Raw genomic sequence first — 17,547 nt, forward strand, 5'->3', positions numbered from 1 at the left:
AATTTGCCCCCTCATAGACCACCTGTCATCAAAATTTGCAGATGCTTATACCCCTGAACAGTCATTTTGAGAAATTTGGTTTCCAGACTACTCACAGTTTTGGGCCCGTAAAATGCCAGGGCAGTATAGGAACCCCACAAGTGACCCCATTTTAGAAAGAAGACACCCCAAGGTATTCTGTTAGGTGTATGATGAGTTCATAGAAGATTTTATTTTTTGTCAAAAGTTAGCGGAAATTGGATTTTTATTGTTTTTTTCACAAAGTGTCATTTTTCACTAACTTGTGACAAAAAATAAAATCTTCTATGAACTCACCATACCCCTAACGGAATACCTTGGGGTGTCGTCTTTCTAAAATGGGGTCACTTGTGGGGTTCCTATACTGCCCTGGCATTTTAGGGGCCCTAAACCGTGGGGAGTAGTCTAGAAAACAAATGCCTCAAAATGACCTGTGAATAGGACGTTGGGCCCCTTAGCGCACCTAGGCTGCAAAAAAGTGTCACACATGTAGTATCGCCATACTCAGGAGAAGTAGTATAATGTGTTTTGTGGTGTATTTTTACACATACCCATGCTGGGTGGGAGAAATCTCTCTGTAAATGGACAATTGTGTGTAAAAAAAAAATCAAAAATGTGTCATTTACAGAGATATTTCTCCCACCCAGCATGGTTATATGTAAAAATACACCACAAAACACATTATACTACTTCTTCTGAGTACGGCGATACCACATGTGTGACACTTTTTTGCAGCCTAACTGTGCTAAGGGGCCCAAAGTCCAATGAGTACCTTTAGGATTTCACAGGTCATTTTGAGACATTTGGGTTCAAGACTACTCCTCACGGTTTAGGGCCCCTAAAATGCCAGGGCAGTATTGGAACCCCACAAATGACCCCATTCTAGAAAGAAGACACCCCAAGGTATTCCGTTAGGAGTATGGTGAGTTCATAGAAGATTTTATTTTTTGTCACAAGTTAGCGGAAATTGATATGTATTGTTTTTTTTTTTTCACAAAGTGTCATTTTCCGCTAACTTGTGACAAAAAAAAAATCTTCTATGAACTCACCATACCCCTAACGGAATACCTTGGGGTGTCTTCTTTCTAAAATGGGGTCACTTGTGGGGTTCCTATACTGCCCTGGCATTTTAGGGGCCCTAAACCGTGAGGAGTAGTCTAGAATCCAAATGCCTCAAAATGACCTGTGAATAGGACGTTAGGCCCCTTAGCGCACCTAGGTTGCAAAAAAGTGTCACACATGTGGTATCGCCGTACTCAGAAGTAGTAGTATAATGTGTTTTGAGGTGTATTTTTATACATACCCATGCTGGGTGGGAGAAATCTCTCTGTAAATGGACAATTGTGTGTAAAAAAAACAAATAATTGTCATTTACAGAGATATTTCTCCCACCTAGCATCTGTATGTGTAAAAATACACCCCAAAACACATTGTACTACTTCTCCTGAGTACGGCGGTACCACATGTGTGGCACTTTTTTGCACCCTAAGTGCGCTAAGGGGCCCAAAGTCCAATGAGTACCTTTAGGATTTCACAGGTCATTTTGCGACATTTGGTTTCAAGACTACTCCTCACGGTTTAGGGCCCCTAAAATGCCAGGGCAGTATAGGAACCCCACAAATGACCCCATTTTAGAAAGAAGACACCCCAAGGTATTCCGTTAGGAGTATGGTGAGTTCATAGAAGATTTTATGTTTGTCACAAGTTAGCAGAAAATGACACTTTGTGAAAAAAAACAATTAAAATCAATTTCCGCTAACTTGTGACAAAAAAAAAAATCTTCTATGAACTCACCATCCTCCTAATGGAATACCTTGGGGTGTCTTCTTTCTAAAATGGGGTAATTTGTGGGATTCCTATACTGTCCTGGCATTTTAGGGGCCCTAAACCGTGAGGAGCAGTCTTGAAACGAAATTTCTCAAAATGACCTGTGAAATCCTAAAGGTACTCATTGGACTTTGGGCCCCTTAGCGCAGTTAGGGTGCAAAAAAGTGCCACACATGTGGTATCGCCGTACTCAGGAGAAGTAGTATAATGTGTTTTGGGGTGTATTTTTCCACATACCCATGCTGAGTGGGAGAAATATCTCTATAAATTGACAATTGTGTGTAAAAAAAATAAAACAATTGTCATTTACGGAGATATTTCTCCCACCTAGCATGGGTATGTGTAAAAATACACCCCAAAACACATTATACTACTTCTCCTGAGTACGGCAATACCACATGTGTGGCACTTTTTTGCAGCCTAACTGCGCTAAGGGGCCCAAAGTCCAATGAGCATCTTTAGGCTTTACAGGGGTGCTTACAATTAGGCACCCCCCAAAATGCCAGGACAGTGAACACACCCCACAAATGACCCCATTTTGGAAAGTAGACACTTCAAGGTATTCAGAGAGTAGCAAAGTGAGTCCGTGGCAGATTTCATTTTTTTTTGTCGCAAGTTAGAAGAAATGGAAACTTTTTTTTTTTTTTTTTTTTTTTGTTACAAAGTGTCATTTTCCGCTAACTTGTGACAAAAAATAAAATCTTCTATGAACTCACCATGCCTCTCACTGAATACTTTGGGATGTCTTCTTTCCAAAATGGGGTCATTTGGGGGGGATTTGTACTATCCTGGAATTTTAGCCCCTCATGAAACCTGACAGGTGGGCGGAAAAGTCAGAGATGCTTGAAAATGGGAAAATTCACTTTTGGCACCATAGTTTGTAAACGCTATAACTTTTACCCAATCCAATAAATATACACTGAATGGTTTTTTTTTAATCAAAGACATGTAGCAGAATAACTTTCGCGCTCAAATGTATAGGAAATTTTACTTTATTTGAAAAATGTCAGCACAGAAAGTTAAAAAAGTCATTTTTTGGCCAAAATTCATGTCTTTTTTGATGAATATAATAAAAAGTAAAACTCGCAGCAGCAATCAAATAGCACCGAAAGAAAGCTGTATTAGTGACAAGAAAAGGAGGTAAAATTCATTTAGGTGGTAGGTTGTATGACTGAGCAATAAACCGTGAAAGCTGCAGTGGTCCGAATGGAAAAAAAGGCTCTGGTCCTTAAGGGGTTTTATGACTGCAGTCCTTAAGTGGTTAAAGCACTTTAGGCCACCAATTTAGCATGCAATGTGATTTCTGCTGCTGTGCATCAAATCTTGATTTTTCCCAAGGACTTTTGGTGTGTATCCTACTCTGCCATGCCCCCCTCCAGGCGTTAGACCCCTTAAAACATATTTTCCATCATCTTTGTAGCCAGCATAAATGTTTCTAGTTTTCAAAGTTCGCCTCCCCATTGAAGTCTATTGCGGTTCGCAAAAGTATGCGGGAACCGAACTTTTGCGGAAGTTCGCGTTCGAGGTTTGCGAACTGAAAATCGGAGGAAATGTAACAGTTACGGAATTTACCGCTGGCGGAATTCCAGAATTCCAGCGGAACGGAATTTCCTCTTTCCGATCATCCCTAGAGATGGGTGCGTTGGTGATCCCCTACACCAACTCGACATGTTTCACCTGACAGGGGCTGTTATGCTGGCAGTTTTGTGATTTATGGTGGGGGTTTTTGTTATTTTTCACTAGATATCACTGTATATATGTATATTTTCTCCTGATGAAGCTTGTTTTCTTTTACGGGTGAAACATGTCGAGTTTGTGTGCGTTGTAGGGGGTGATGCACCCATCTCGCCTAACTGCCTGAAGTGTATGTGAGCGTTTCTGGTGTCCCAGATAGGCCAGGTGTATTTACACCTTCTGATAGGGAGTGCATAGTCATGTTTCCTCCCGGGGTGATATACAGTGGCTTGCAAAAGTATTCGGCCCCCTTGAAGTTTTCCATTTTGTCACATTACTGCATCAATTTTATTGGAATTCCACGTGAAAGACCAATACAAAGTGGTGTACATGTGAGAAGTGGATCGAAAATCATACATCACTCCAAACATTTTTTACAAATAAATAACTGCAAAGTGGGGTAATTATTCGGCCCCCTGAGTCAATACTTTGTAGAACCACCTTTTGCTGCAATTACAGCTGCCAGTCTTTTAGGGTATGTCTCTACCAGCTTTGCACATCTAGAGACTGAAATCCTTGCCCATTCTTCTTTGCAAAACAGCTCCAGCTCAGTCAGATTAGATGGACAGCATTTGTGAACAGCAGTTTTCAGATCTTGCCACAGATTCTCGATTGGATTTAGATCTGGACTTTGACTGGGCCATTCTAACACATAGATATGTTTTGTTTTAAACCATTCCATTGTTGCCCTGGATTTATGTTTAGGGTCATTGTCCTGCTGGAAAGTGAACCTCCGCCCCAGTCTCAAGTCTTTTGCAGTCTCCAAGAGGTTTTCTTCCAAGTTTGCCCTGTATTTGGCTCCATCCATCTTCCCATCAACTCTAACCAGCTTCCCTGTCCCTGCTGAAGAGATGCACCACCCGAGCATGATGCTGCCACCACCATATTTGACAATGGGGATGGTGTGTTCAGAGTGATGTGTAGTGTTAGTTTTCTGCCACACATAGCGTTTTGCATTTTGGCCAAAAAGTTCCATTTTGGTCTCATCTGACCAGAGCACCTTCTTTCACATGGTTGCTGTGTCCCCCACATGGCTTGTGGCAAACTGCAAACTGGACTTCTTATGCTTTATGTTAACAATGCCTTTCTTCTTGCCACTCTTTCACTCTCCTTGTTCGGCCTGTGAGTTTAGGTGGATGGCCTTGTCTTGGTAGGTGTACAGTTGTGCCATACTTCTTCCATTTCTGAATGATCGCTTGAACAATGCTCCGTGGGATATTCAAGGCTTTGGAAATCTTTTTGTAGCCTAAACCTGCTTTAAATTTCTCAATAACTTGATCCCTGACCTGTCTTGTGTGTTCTTTGGACTTCACGGTGTTGTTGCTCCCAATATTCTCTTAGACAACCTCTGAGGCCCTCACAGAGCAGCTGTATTTGTACTGACATTAGATTACACACAGGTGCACTCTATTTAGTCATTAGCACTCATCAGGCAATGTCTATAGGCAACTGACTGCACTCAGATCAAAGGGGGCCGAATAATTATGCACACAATACTTTGCAGTTATTTATTTGTAAAAAATGTTTGGAATCATGTATGATTTTCGTTCCACTTCTCACGTGTACACCACTTTGTATTGGTCTTTCATGTGGAATTCCAATAAAATTGATTCATGTTTGTGGCAGTAATATGACAAAATGTTGAAAACTTCTAGGGGGCCGAATACTTTTGCAACCCACTGTAGATTGGGCCTGTGCGGACACCTGCAACAGAGAAAGGGTAGCAGGTTTGTTTACATGACACCCGCTTGCCCCTCACTCACATACACATTGTGTGTCATTATACATGAACACATGACTGTACAGCACTGTCCTTGTATATGTGAATTACGCTGCTATTTATATTTTAATTGAACTGAATAAAAGTTAATTTTTAACCCTCAGTGGGCTAAGGGGCCTTTCCCGTTAGGAATACGTATTTATATTATATTTCCCCGAGTATTTTCAATAGTAATTGATGTGTTCTGGAGTGTCTGAATTGCCAGAGAATGTTTACATTCCTCACTTGATACAATTGAGTAAACACAAGATAATGTTATCTCCAGTTCGGATGTGTCCAGCTTTCCTGCAGGGAGCTTGTAAGTCCTATGTTTAACTAGTTGAATGCTGTTCTACTAAAAAAAAAATGGTGGTAATATATAATATGCTGTAAATAATCTTTTAGAGCAAAGAAGACATGCTGGGTTTTCACATATTTGGCTAGACTACCATTACAGTATTCAGTCCAAGCAGATGGGGTATTTAACCTGTTTTTTCTTTTTCTTTTTTTTTTATGCATTTTAACAGGAATAAAAAGAAAAAAAACATTATTTCTCAGTTTTCAGACAATATACTGTAGTTTTAAAATAAAATGTGTGACTGTAGATAAAATGATGATAATTGCAGTCTCCCTGTGCTCAGACAGAACAGGTGACCACCACCAGAGTAAAAGCCAACACTCTGTTAGCTACCTTCAAATATTACAATCTTTATTACTAAAAACAGCTTAAAGGAACTGTACAGAAGGTACTCACATTGAGGGCCCTTATGACAGGGACCCTTCAGTAGATAAACAGCATATAGCACATCCAGTGCACATGCATATCCATTAATGTCATCAGGCAATGCCCAGCCTCCAAAGCTCGACAGGTTTCGGCGTTCCGCCATCGTCAGGAGCGAGTCGCTCCTGTCACAAGGGCCTTTAATGTGAGTACCTTCTGTACAGTTCCTTTAAGCTGTTTTTAGTAATAAAGACTAATATTTCAAAGTAGCTAACAGAGTATTGGCTTTTACTTTGGTGGTGGCCACCTGTTCTGTCTGAGCACGGGGTGGCTGCAGCTAGCATCATTCTATCATTGAGGACTGGATAAAGCGCTGAGAATTAGTGAGATTTCTTTGGGCCAGAGTGGAATTTGGTTACCTTGGCAGCTGTGGTTATATCCTGAGTATTATCTGGGACAGCACTGTATGTCTTTAAGAAGATTGCAACTGTAGATTAAACCCACACATTTTATTTGTCCATTTGTCATGATTAATACAACATTTAAATTATGTCCCTAGAACAATGTATGGCGACAATATTTTTTGATTTTTTCATTGTACTCTAAGCCCTAATTTGTAATAAAATAATAATAATATATTATTGTGGCACATATACAGAAAAAGCTAAGTCCCTGACATAAAAATGTATGCATTCAGTTGTTAAAAAAAAGTGACAGAATTGTAAAAGTTTTTTTTTTTAATTTGATAAATATGGGGGCAGGGTAGGGGAGATAAATAGTTAATGGCCTTTATATTCTTTTATTTTTTTGTGGGAATGGGGCCGAAATACTACACAGTTTACATGTTTTTTTGGTTGTTTTTTTTCACTAAACACAGTTTAGTGCACATGTCCTCAACATGCACCAATGATTCAAGTGCATATGGGCATACTGGCACAATGAAAGTGAATCTGCATTTGTGCATCTGTTTTACTGGTTTAGCTGTAAAAAGAGGTGATATACACGTTTCTAGAGGGGCCTACATAGGTCTGCATGATACGCCACTCTAAGGCTGCATATACACATCCAATTTTGATTGTCCAATCTTTTCATAGTATTCAAAACGCTGTTGGCCCTCATACTAAATGGAAGTGATAAAATTGGCCAATCATTGGCTAATCAAAAATGTACAAGGCTTAAAGGCCTGCTCACATAGATGATGCTGCTGCAGCATATGGAGTGGCACACCCCATTCAATACAAATGAATGGGAATGCCACAACATTTTCTACACAGTGTCATGTCCTTAAATGCAAAGACTAGTGAGTAGTAGGAAAACTAGGCAGTGCTTTTGGGGTGAACGGGCCAATATAGGCAAACTATTTCAGTCAACGTGTTAACTCCACACCTTCTGTGCCTAAACCTACCCATTTCCAACTGCTAACATTCATGGTGAATTAGTTGGTTTTCCAGTCACAGTGATGGGTCAATAGTAAGGCCCAGGAGTCTAGAAGGGGAGAGTTAACCAAGATAAAGTTAAGGCTCCTGAAGCAAGTGAATTATGGGAGGGCCTCTGGGACTTGGAGCTGTCAGGGCAGTCTGCATGCTATCTAAGGTGGTCATACACTGGTCGATTTGCCATCAGATTCGACCAACAGATAGATCCCTCTCTGAATGAATCTGATCAGAGAGGGATCGTATGGCCACCTATACTGCAAACAGATTGTGAATCGATTTCAGCCTGAAACTGATCACAATCTGTGGAGCTGCCGACCCACCCCCCCTCCCCTCCTCTGAATACATTACCTGCTCCGGCCAGCGCGAGTCCCCACTGTCTTCTTCTCCACTCCGGCCTCCAGACCATTCCTGCAGCTACTGAACTTCCTGTCCAGGGGAAGTTTAAACAGTCGAGGGTGCTCTACTGTTTAAACTTCCTGACGGGACAGGAAGTTCTGTGTAGCTGCAGCCGGTCCGGAACCCAGCGCGGAAAGAAGACAGCGGGGACAAGGGGACTCCCGCCGGCCGGAACAGGTAATGTATACCCGCTGTATTGCGTCGGTCGTCGGGCATTCGAACGCCGCTATCGACGCACTCCCGACCCGCCGGCGATCGAGAAAAATCTTCCACACGGACGGATCGACGGGAACGATCGATTTCGGACAGAAATCGATCGTTCTGTCAGTGGTGTGCGTGGCAATTTCACAGCCGATTCGATCACTGTAATCAAATCGGCCGTATATCGGTGGGAAAATCGTTAGGTGTATGGGCATGTTGGCATCTCTGCATACCTTCATGTCACCCATGTTTTCAATAAAAACATAAAAAGCAAGAACTGATTTTCTTTAAACTATTAAGGACTATCATGCTGATTTATTGCCATGGTACCTTACATTAGAAGGGAGAAAGGACCACCAGTTGATGCATTTCCAATGTACTTTACTGGGCCTAATTTAATAAGCAGAGGTGTCTGAAGGGAAGAAGAAAACAATATAAAAATATAAAGTATTGTGCTAGAAATAGTCTTTTAAGGTTTATAGCTTACTAGTTGCCATGGGCAACCAATTAAACTTTACAAATATACCTCAATGAGAAGTATGAAGATGGCTCCAAACAGTGTAATTAACTCCCCCGCCAACCTCAGATAGTCTTCCGTACATTCATAGGATTCCTAAAATGTAAAGTGTATTGCAAAATGTACAATTAATACAGAAAAATGACTATTTTAAATTATTTAAATTAAAAATACAATGTATATTATCTTTACTAATAAAAAAAAGTATTAATATTAACCCTCTATAAAATCCTAGTGACTTTGTTTTTCCACGAGTTAACGTGTGACCCCAACTTATACCGCAGGAATAACACAGACGTTATTACTATTTTCATTTATATTCCACCAATTTCTGTACAGCATGCATAACAGACAAAAACACTACCATCAAAAGAGCAGCATTATGATCTTAGGTGGATAATGGATGAAGGGGCACTACACGGGAATGTTTTAGTACTGAAGAATACGATTACAGGGAGTATATTGCAAAACTGGGGGGATGGCACAATGGCAGAAAACTGCAATATTGTGGTGAGGGATACATGATAATCCTGGGGTATATAGTGGTTACTTTGGGGGAAGGAGATACGCCTCACAGTACTTGTTTCAAGGTAGTGAAAGAGAGACCAATAGACCATACATGTAATGAGGTGGGAGTGAGGTCATGGTGGCTGGGCAGTCGTTGAGAAGTGGCTGAAGGCATGGAGGAGAACCACTTATGTGGTTCAAATGATAAATAAAAATATTATTATATTATATATTATTAAATATTACATGTTTCAGGACTTCTCATGGGCAGTCCCTCGTCTTTTGTACTCCTCTCCCCTAGCCTGACCATCATGCTCTGAGCCTGGAAACCTTCAAACCTTCTCTAAAACGTAGTCTAAAAACACACCTTTTCAGACAAGCCTATAAGTTGCTATAGGTAGCACTGGAAGTTCACTGGCTCATCCACTAACCCTTGTGTTTCCTTCCCTATTGTTTCCACCCCACTATCCTCTAGATCAGTGAAGGCTAACTTTGACACTCCAGCTGTGGTGGAACTACAAGTCCCATGAGGCATTGCAATACTCTGACAGCTCTAAGCATAACTTGTGGAGGCAGAGGCATGATGGGAGTTGTAGTTTTGTCACAGCTGGAGTGCCAAGGTTAGCCATCACTGCTCTAGATTGTAAGCTCACAAGGGCAGGGACCTTGGTTTTTTTTGTTTTTTTTTGTTTTGTAATTTACTATATAAACATTTACCAATTTTAGTGATATCTCAATCCACACGTTAACTATGCATGCATTTGTACTTGTATTACTGAATGTCATGACTGTACAGTGTCTTGAACTTCTCATGCATGTATGTATGTTCCCCAATACTTGTTTTGTACTACGCATATACAGCGCTACAGAAGATGTTGGTGCTACATAAAATAAAATAATAAAATTTTATACAGGGTTAAAAATTATTTTAATTGCTAAATATATACATGAACATACAGTATAAGAAAACACTGTTCACTACTATTAAAAAGGTCTTAACTCGACTTTACAATGAAACCAACATACAGAAATAGCTTTTGGCATCATTACGGTGATGTTGTCACTTTTATCAGCACCCAGAGGCTTCAGTGGACGGTACAGGCTAACAGTCGTGAATGTCACCATGTAGATAACATAGCTAAACATCCAAACAAGGAAACCCTTATAGCCAAAAGAATTCCATTTCTGACTAAGCAGCTCTTTGACTGGTGTTACATCAACAAGTTTTCGGACCTAGAAGGTTAGATATAAGGTTAGATATAAAACTAATGAAAAAGCAATGATATAATAGCTTAATTATACTGATTAGGTTTAAAGGAGTTATCAGCCAAATAATGCTGCCTCCCGCTCTACTTACCCGGGGCTTCCTCTAGCTCCGCTCCCAGCCGCCAGCCGGGGGTCCCCAACGGTGCAGAGGCCAACCTCGAGGTCATCCTCTACTGCACCTGCGTGAGTGCAGCTGTCAATCAAGTCCACGTTGTCCGGAGTGTACTGCGCAGGTCTGGGCCAGTGGCTGGAAGTAACCTAACACTGACCTGAAACTAAGCACTAGTTAAACCCTGATTTGAACAACTACCCATCACCTGCGCAGTACACCCCGGACAACGTGGAATTGATTGATGGCTGCGCTGGTGCAGTAGAGGACGACTTTGAGGTTGGCCTCTGCACCGGTGGGGACCTTGGGCTGGCGGTTGAGAACGGAGCTGCGGTGTGGGATGTGTCGGTTGCAAGGGGCTGGAGGAAGCCCCTGGTAAGTAGAGTGGGGGGAGGGGGGGGGGCGACAGCATTTTTTGGCTGATAACTCCTTTAAACGTATCTGTCATGCCAATCATTGGGATCATGTGTTTCCATGTCAGCATAAATGATTTTGTTGTTACTATTACCATTTACCAACAACTGTAATGCTAGAGTCATATTTATATTATTTATTTCTGAAAATGTAGACTACTGAACTTGTGTGGGTAGTGGTGGTGGTGGTGGTGGGAAACGGATGTTCTAAACCCTGTAAATGATCCATAGACTAAATGTTTCAGATGCTCTTTTACACTAATACTGTGACTTTGATCAGTGCTGGATCCCTTAATAGTGTCTTGGGAACTAGTAAATAAAAATATGGAAAATGCACATCTCCATCATGAGTCCTGTTCTAGATAATCCGCTTATAGGAGAGCTTTTAATCCTATACAGCTCATGCAGCGCAGGCACTTGAGAAAGGAAAACATCAATTAGCCGTGAAGAGAAACACCACTACAATGAATTGCGAGCAGCGAGCTTTTAAGTCAACATGCAGCAGGTGAAAAATGACCAATAAAAGCTATTCTAGGAGAATAATGGAATGTGATTACTTACAGTGGGCACATGTTCATTTCTCTTTCTAACTACTGAAGGTATAAGGCAATAAAATAAAACAAAGCAAAAATACAGTCTATGCTGAGCACTCTGAACTAATGAGATTACAGTGTTTGTGGTAGGAGTAACTGTTCTCATTTCAGTTTTCTGGAAAGGCTGACAAAGTAAATAAGCTTTCAACTTAAAAGCAAAACCAGATTAACTCATGACTTAAAGGATCACCATCACAAAAAAATATAAAATGTGAAATACATGAGTATACAAACATATGAATTGTACACTTGTCCCAGAGTAAACTGTACTATAAAACACTTACAGTAGGTACTAAAAATCTGACGAGTTTTGGTCTAGTCCATCTCCTCATGTGGATTCTCAGTATTTCCTTCATTCTTTACAAAAGCACACCCTGGAAGAGGTCTATACAAATATACCAGTCAGAGCCCTTACTTAATTGCACACTATGTTTGCAGTTGGATAAAGAAAATTCTGAGAATCCCACATGAGCAGATGGACTAATCCAAAACATGTGGGAACTGTCAGATCTTTAGTACCTACTGTTAGTGACAGGAACTCATGAAAAAGAGTAATTTATAATGCATTTTACTCTGAGATGTACAACTTAAATATATGCCTACACATGTATTGTAAACTTTATTATTTTTCGCTATAGTGGTCCTCTAAAGTAAGATGCAATGCTATATAGTGTAAAAGAGCCCCACATAACAGCTGATTGACAGTACATTACTTAGGCACTTGCAAAAATTCAGATGCGCCTAAGCTATTTTTTTTTCCAGGGCATGTGCATTTTTATTCTACTTTCCTTCAAAAATGCAGCATGCAGTATGTTAAGAAGAAATGCAATGCAGGGCACCATTGGATGATCGTGCACAGTGTTCCAGACACAAACATCTTTGAAAAATGCTCTATAGATGGATTTTCAGTGGGCTGCCAGTTCTAATGAATTTTTGTGTCCTCCTTGTGCAGAATATGCACAAACATGAATCTAATAGTGAAGTGTAGGACCGCCTGGAGAGCACTTAGACATATATTCGCTATAATGGTCCTCTCCAATCCCTTCTAAATTCAGCGGCCCGCCTTATTCACCTTTCCACATGCTCTTCCGATGCAGCCCCACTATGCCGTTCTCTCCACTGGTTACCTATTACCCAGAGGATCCAGTTCAAACTCCTGACTCTAACATACAAAGCCCTCCACGAGTTGTCTCCTCCATACATCTCATCACTAATCTCAAGATATTGTCCCTCCCGCAACCTCCGCTCCTCCCAAGAAATTCTCCTGGCCTCTAAGCTGATCACCTCCTCTCATGCTCGCATCCAATACTTTACACGAGCATCATCTCTTATCTGGAACTCTCTTCCACAGCCTGTACGTCATGCTCCAAGCCTGGACATCTTCAAACGCACTCTTAAAACACAACTTTTCAGACAAGCTTATAACATTCTATAGCCCTTATTTACTTATTTGACACAATGTAATCAGAGGCAAAGGGTCACTGCCTCATCCATCTTTCACCCCCTTACCTAATGTGTCCCCCACTACCCACTAGATTGTAAGCCCGCAAGGGCAGGGTCCTCCTCCTAATGTTTACTGTTTTTGTCACAATATTTGTGCTGCTTGGAACTCTGTTTTACAATTTGTTAGTATATCTATGTTCCCCTTGTCGTCTTATTGTGCTTTGTAAAGCGCTGCGGAATATGTTGGCACTATATAAATAAAAAATAATAATAATAATATATTATCATGCCTGGTCCTTGTAAACCTAGGAAAACACAGGAACAAGAGTGGAAGTTTTTTTTTTCCTTTGACAAGTGACTCTCAGTAGACTTGGCAGTAACCCCTCCCAAACATACCTATAACTGGCAATACACTATAGTAGGGATTACTGTATCTTCATTCTTGACAGTGCCCTGGGGCTCCAATCCTACATTGAAGTTCCGCGTTTCAGTGATTGAAGGAAAATAAAGTGAAAGTATTTGGAGGATATTTACACAAAGCAGTACAGATACTGTATGTATTAGCAAGAGTGGGACTATGGATTGTGTAGCAATAATAAATCAATTGTGGTTTCAGCGTAAATAAGCTAAGAGACAGTACTAATTAATTGTGGTCAGGCCCAGATTGACATCACAGGAGCCTATTGGCACAGATGCCCCTTGACACTATAGACTTCACCCTCCATGAACCTAGAAACAATCGCCAAACTGCACCGCAAGTCTGCTGGCTGGCCCAGCTTTCACTGTTCCCCTAGTTCCCTTGCCTGTCATAGGCAGCTACAGGTGCCCCGTAGTATTAGGTAGCCAGAGCTATCCTTAGTATAAAGCAGCTAGCGGTGCCCCCAAGAATTAGGTAGCTAGAGGTGCCCCAACTGAAAGGAGAGCTCATCAGTTTAATGTTGAGAGCAGGGTGAGTAACCTCTTATTTACACTCTGCTTGGGACTCAGCATAGGTAAGGCAAGAGGCCGCCGGCAAGTACTTGCCTACGGTGCCTTTACGGTAAATCCGGCCCTGGTTGTGGTCACTGTTAACATTCACTATTCCACTCATTAAATATTTTAGGATGTAGCATAGAAAAAAAGACACAAACAAGTCATTCTATCTTCAATACCATACGTGACAAGCTCAGAGACTGATACCCAAGAGCCTGTTCGGTAAACATTAAAAATATTTACAATGCAATAGTAGAATTTCCATTAAGACTGAGACCCACAGGAGCTGCTTCAGCCATGCTTTGGAATCCCAGCCAATTCCAAAAGAGCTAGGGTAATGCAAGTCAATGGAGGCGATTCCCAGAGAGCAATTGTGATTTCCCAAAACTGCAATCTTGTGTCCTACAGCGCTTTTTTTAGAAATTTGAGCTTCAATACAAAATATAGGATCGATGCAAAATAATTTTTCAAACGCTGTACAAATGTGATTGTGCAGTGATTTTTCTACCAAGAAGTTCAGAACCAAAAAAAAACCCCATAAAAGCCTGCAAATTGCAATCCCTGAACGATTGCTAGTATTATTCTGAAAATCACCTAAAAAGTGCCAGAAAAATGCAGCTATAGCAATTTGCACGCTTTCAACATTTTTTTGTAATAACAGCCCCATACCTCACCCTTGTCATGCATTTACCTGAGGCTTCTGGCTGGAAGTTATAATTTGCAGAACTGATTTCTGATCCCTCCACGTATCAATATTTGCCAAGTCATAAATGCTGTAAGAGATGGTCCCTATTGTCCAGTATATTTTCTTCTGCCGCTTAACGAGATAGCTGAACATCTGTGATTAAATACAATTTACAGGTTAGAGTCCTGACTGCAGTCCTTGCCAACATGGTGTACATTAATTATGCACCAGCTTGTCAGCCAAGTCATTCTGTGGATAAATTATAACGGAAGGCTTAAAAAAAAAAAAGTCAGGACCGCCAGGTGATTTCTCTCAATAAACATATAACAGTCGTATTAAATGATAAGAGGAAGTATCATAGTAACTCTTTTAAAGGCTTCCAGGGCTGAGATAATTAGCGGTGACAGTCACGGGTGTAGAGAGTGCTGAGGCTGATGAATGTAGTGCTGGAAGATGATAAGCTAAGTATTCAGACATCTGGCCTAGTAAAATATACCGATAGTAAATCACACCGGTAGGAAGTGGGAAATATTCAGCAAACATTGAAATGTATAATTTCTAACGCAGCCTGCTGTGCTAAATATATGGTGTTTTGTGATAGCATATATATATAACTGCACATGCTCTATGTGACAGCTTCAGACTTTTTCATATTCTTTTTTCTGTTTAAAACTTAAAGAAAAACCGTAACCAAGAATTGAACTTCATCCCAATCAGTAGCTGATACCCCCTTTTACATGAGAAATCTTTTCCTTTTCACAAATGGATCATCAGGGGGCTCTGTATGGCTGATATTGTGGTGAAGCCCCTCCCACAATGCGAGGTCAGGACCATGGTTCTGACATCACACTTTGGGAGCCTTGTTGCATTGTGGGAAATAAAAAAGCAAGCAGCATCTCCTCTCACTGACATCACCTGCAAGCAGTAAAAATGTCACCATGTGATAAATGTCAGAATGTAAATCAGGGAGAGGAAAGATTTTACAATGAGCAAACACTGACTAAATCATTTATACATAATTATTGTAAAAATGAAGCACCTTTATAGTACATTATTTTGACTGGAGTTCCTCTTTAACTCCAGGCAAAAATTGCATTTATTGTACTCAGAGGCTTAACTAGAATGGAACAGCACTTGCAATAGCAGGGGGGCCCAGAAGCTAACCTTCCCTCCCTCTGATACAGGGGACTATACTTCAGATCAGGTGTGTTTGTGGCTACACTTGCTATGGGTAGGGTCGGATTTAGGCCAAGGCCACCTAGGCACCACAGGAGCAAGAGCACCAAAGCAGAAGACTAAACTGGTGCAGCATTTGCAAGCTTGCAAATGCTGCAATGCAGGGAGATCAGGCAAGTGCCTGACCGCGGTACTCTGCTGCTAGAAGCCTGTGCAGTAGCCACCTTGCTCTCTGTGCACGTTTGCATTGTGGTCAGCGGCTATGGACTTAGGCAGCACTGGAGACAGAAAGAAAGAGGAAGCTTCTGCACTGGAGACGAGCGGAGAAATAAGTGACACTGATGGCTGTTCGGTGTGAAGGTGAGCTTGCTACCTATACTGAAAGGAAGGGGGGGGGGGGAGTGGGAAAAGGAGGGATTAAGGGAGTCATCTCGCTACCTATGCTGGAGGGAAAGGTGGAGGGGTCATCTGGCTACCTATACTGGAGGGAAGGGGGGAGGGGTCATCTGGCTACCTATACTGGAGGGAAGGGCGGGGTCATCTCGTTACCTATACTAAATTAGAGCGGCTGGTGACAGTGGCCTAGGGCGGTAAGGAGTACAAATCCGGCCCTGTTTATGGGCGTGAAGATCATGATGGTCACCCTTACTTTATGACCCTTGTGAGATGGGCCCCAAGGGGAGGGAACATTGGGAGGCCCCATCAAAGTTTCGCTGGGGGCCCCATGAATTGCAGTTATGCCACTGACTGTACTGCTGCAACTGTAGCAGGGCAGTGGGAGAGGGTTGTACACCGTTGAGCTCCGGTTCGAGACCATGAGGAATGGAGTCAGAACCTTGGTGGCATAGTGGGTAGCACTCTTTTCTTGCACCATTGGGTCTCTGGTTTGAAAGTGAGGCAGGGCAATACCTGCATGGAGTATTAATGTTCTCCCCCTGTTTATGTGGGTTTCCTCCAGACACTCTGGTTTCCTCCCACATCTCAAAAAACATACAGATAAGTTAACTGACTTGACTTTAAGCCGCATCTACACACGTAGATGCGGCCGCGATGCTCCTTATCAATCGAGCCGCTGATGTGGCTCAATTGATAAGATCCAACAGGACGGATCTTGCTTCCGCCGATTCCCTGCTCGCTCCCCGCGAGGGGACTGTAAGGAATTTTAAGCATAAGTATATACACTGTCAGCAGCCATTTTGTCTCTTCTGCAGCCATCTTAGAATCCATGTATAATATAGTTTCTAACTAGCTAAGAGCTTGAAGGTTGTATCTGTCATGCTTCACTGCATTCTCACTTCTTCAATTCTGTTCTATCTTTGTCCATGTCTTCAACTTACAGGAAACTTTTATTGTGCCACTCTGACACCTGCAGAGATGTCATATGTTATGCTGGGAAAGTCCTCTCATTTAAATTAGTTATTATGAAGCCCTCTCGTGTATTATGTAAAGCATGTATTATGTAAATGTGCTGGAATTTCTATGTTTACTGCGGCTGTGCAGGATGTACAAATGACTGTATAAATAATGATCAAAGGCAATACATTTTCAATCTGTCTATCGGTCACAACCTGTCTGTGCGTCTTTAATTGTGGCTGACTCAGATTCAAAACCAGTACTGGTAAAGAAATCACAGAGTATTATTTCTAGGTCATTCCTGAAGGTCCAGTGAGTCTGTAAAGTGACCAGTCCTTACAGTTGGGGGCTCGTCCGGGATTCTTCGCACTTCACTTCAAACGTAAGTACTAATTATGTCTTTGTTTTGAAGACTTTTTAT

The 17,547-nt window shown here is 41.5% G+C and overlaps 1 protein-coding gene across 5 annotated transcripts in view; it reads right to left on the bottom strand.

Moving 5' to 3' along the window:
• Positions 1–17,547, bottom strand: part of LOC137571604 (transient receptor potential cation channel subfamily V member 5-like) — a 101,814-nt gene that overhangs the window by 37,450 nt on the left and 46,817 nt on the right. For 4 of the 5 annotated variants that reach the window (XM_068280960.1, XM_068280961.1, XM_068280964.1 and 1 more), the window contains exons 8-11: positions 14,604–14,750; positions 10,143–10,349; positions 8,619–8,705; positions 8,428–8,504 (exon numbers count right to left, since the gene is read on the bottom strand). In XM_068280960.1, coding sequence (XP_068137061.1) covers positions 8,428–8,504; positions 8,619–8,705; positions 10,143–10,349; positions 14,604–14,750 — 518 coding nt within the window. The remainder of the gene's footprint in view (positions 1–8,427; positions 8,505–8,618; positions 8,706–10,142; positions 10,350–14,603; positions 14,751–17,547) is intronic. The other variant, XM_068280963.1, reaches the window with a different exon arrangement.

The sequence above is a fragment of the Hyperolius riggenbachi genome, chromosome 4 (assembly GCF_040937935.1).
Source record: "Hyperolius riggenbachi isolate aHypRig1 chromosome 4, aHypRig1.pri, whole genome shotgun sequence".
NCBI lineage: Eukaryota > Metazoa > Chordata > Amphibia > Anura > Hyperoliidae > Hyperolius > Hyperolius riggenbachi.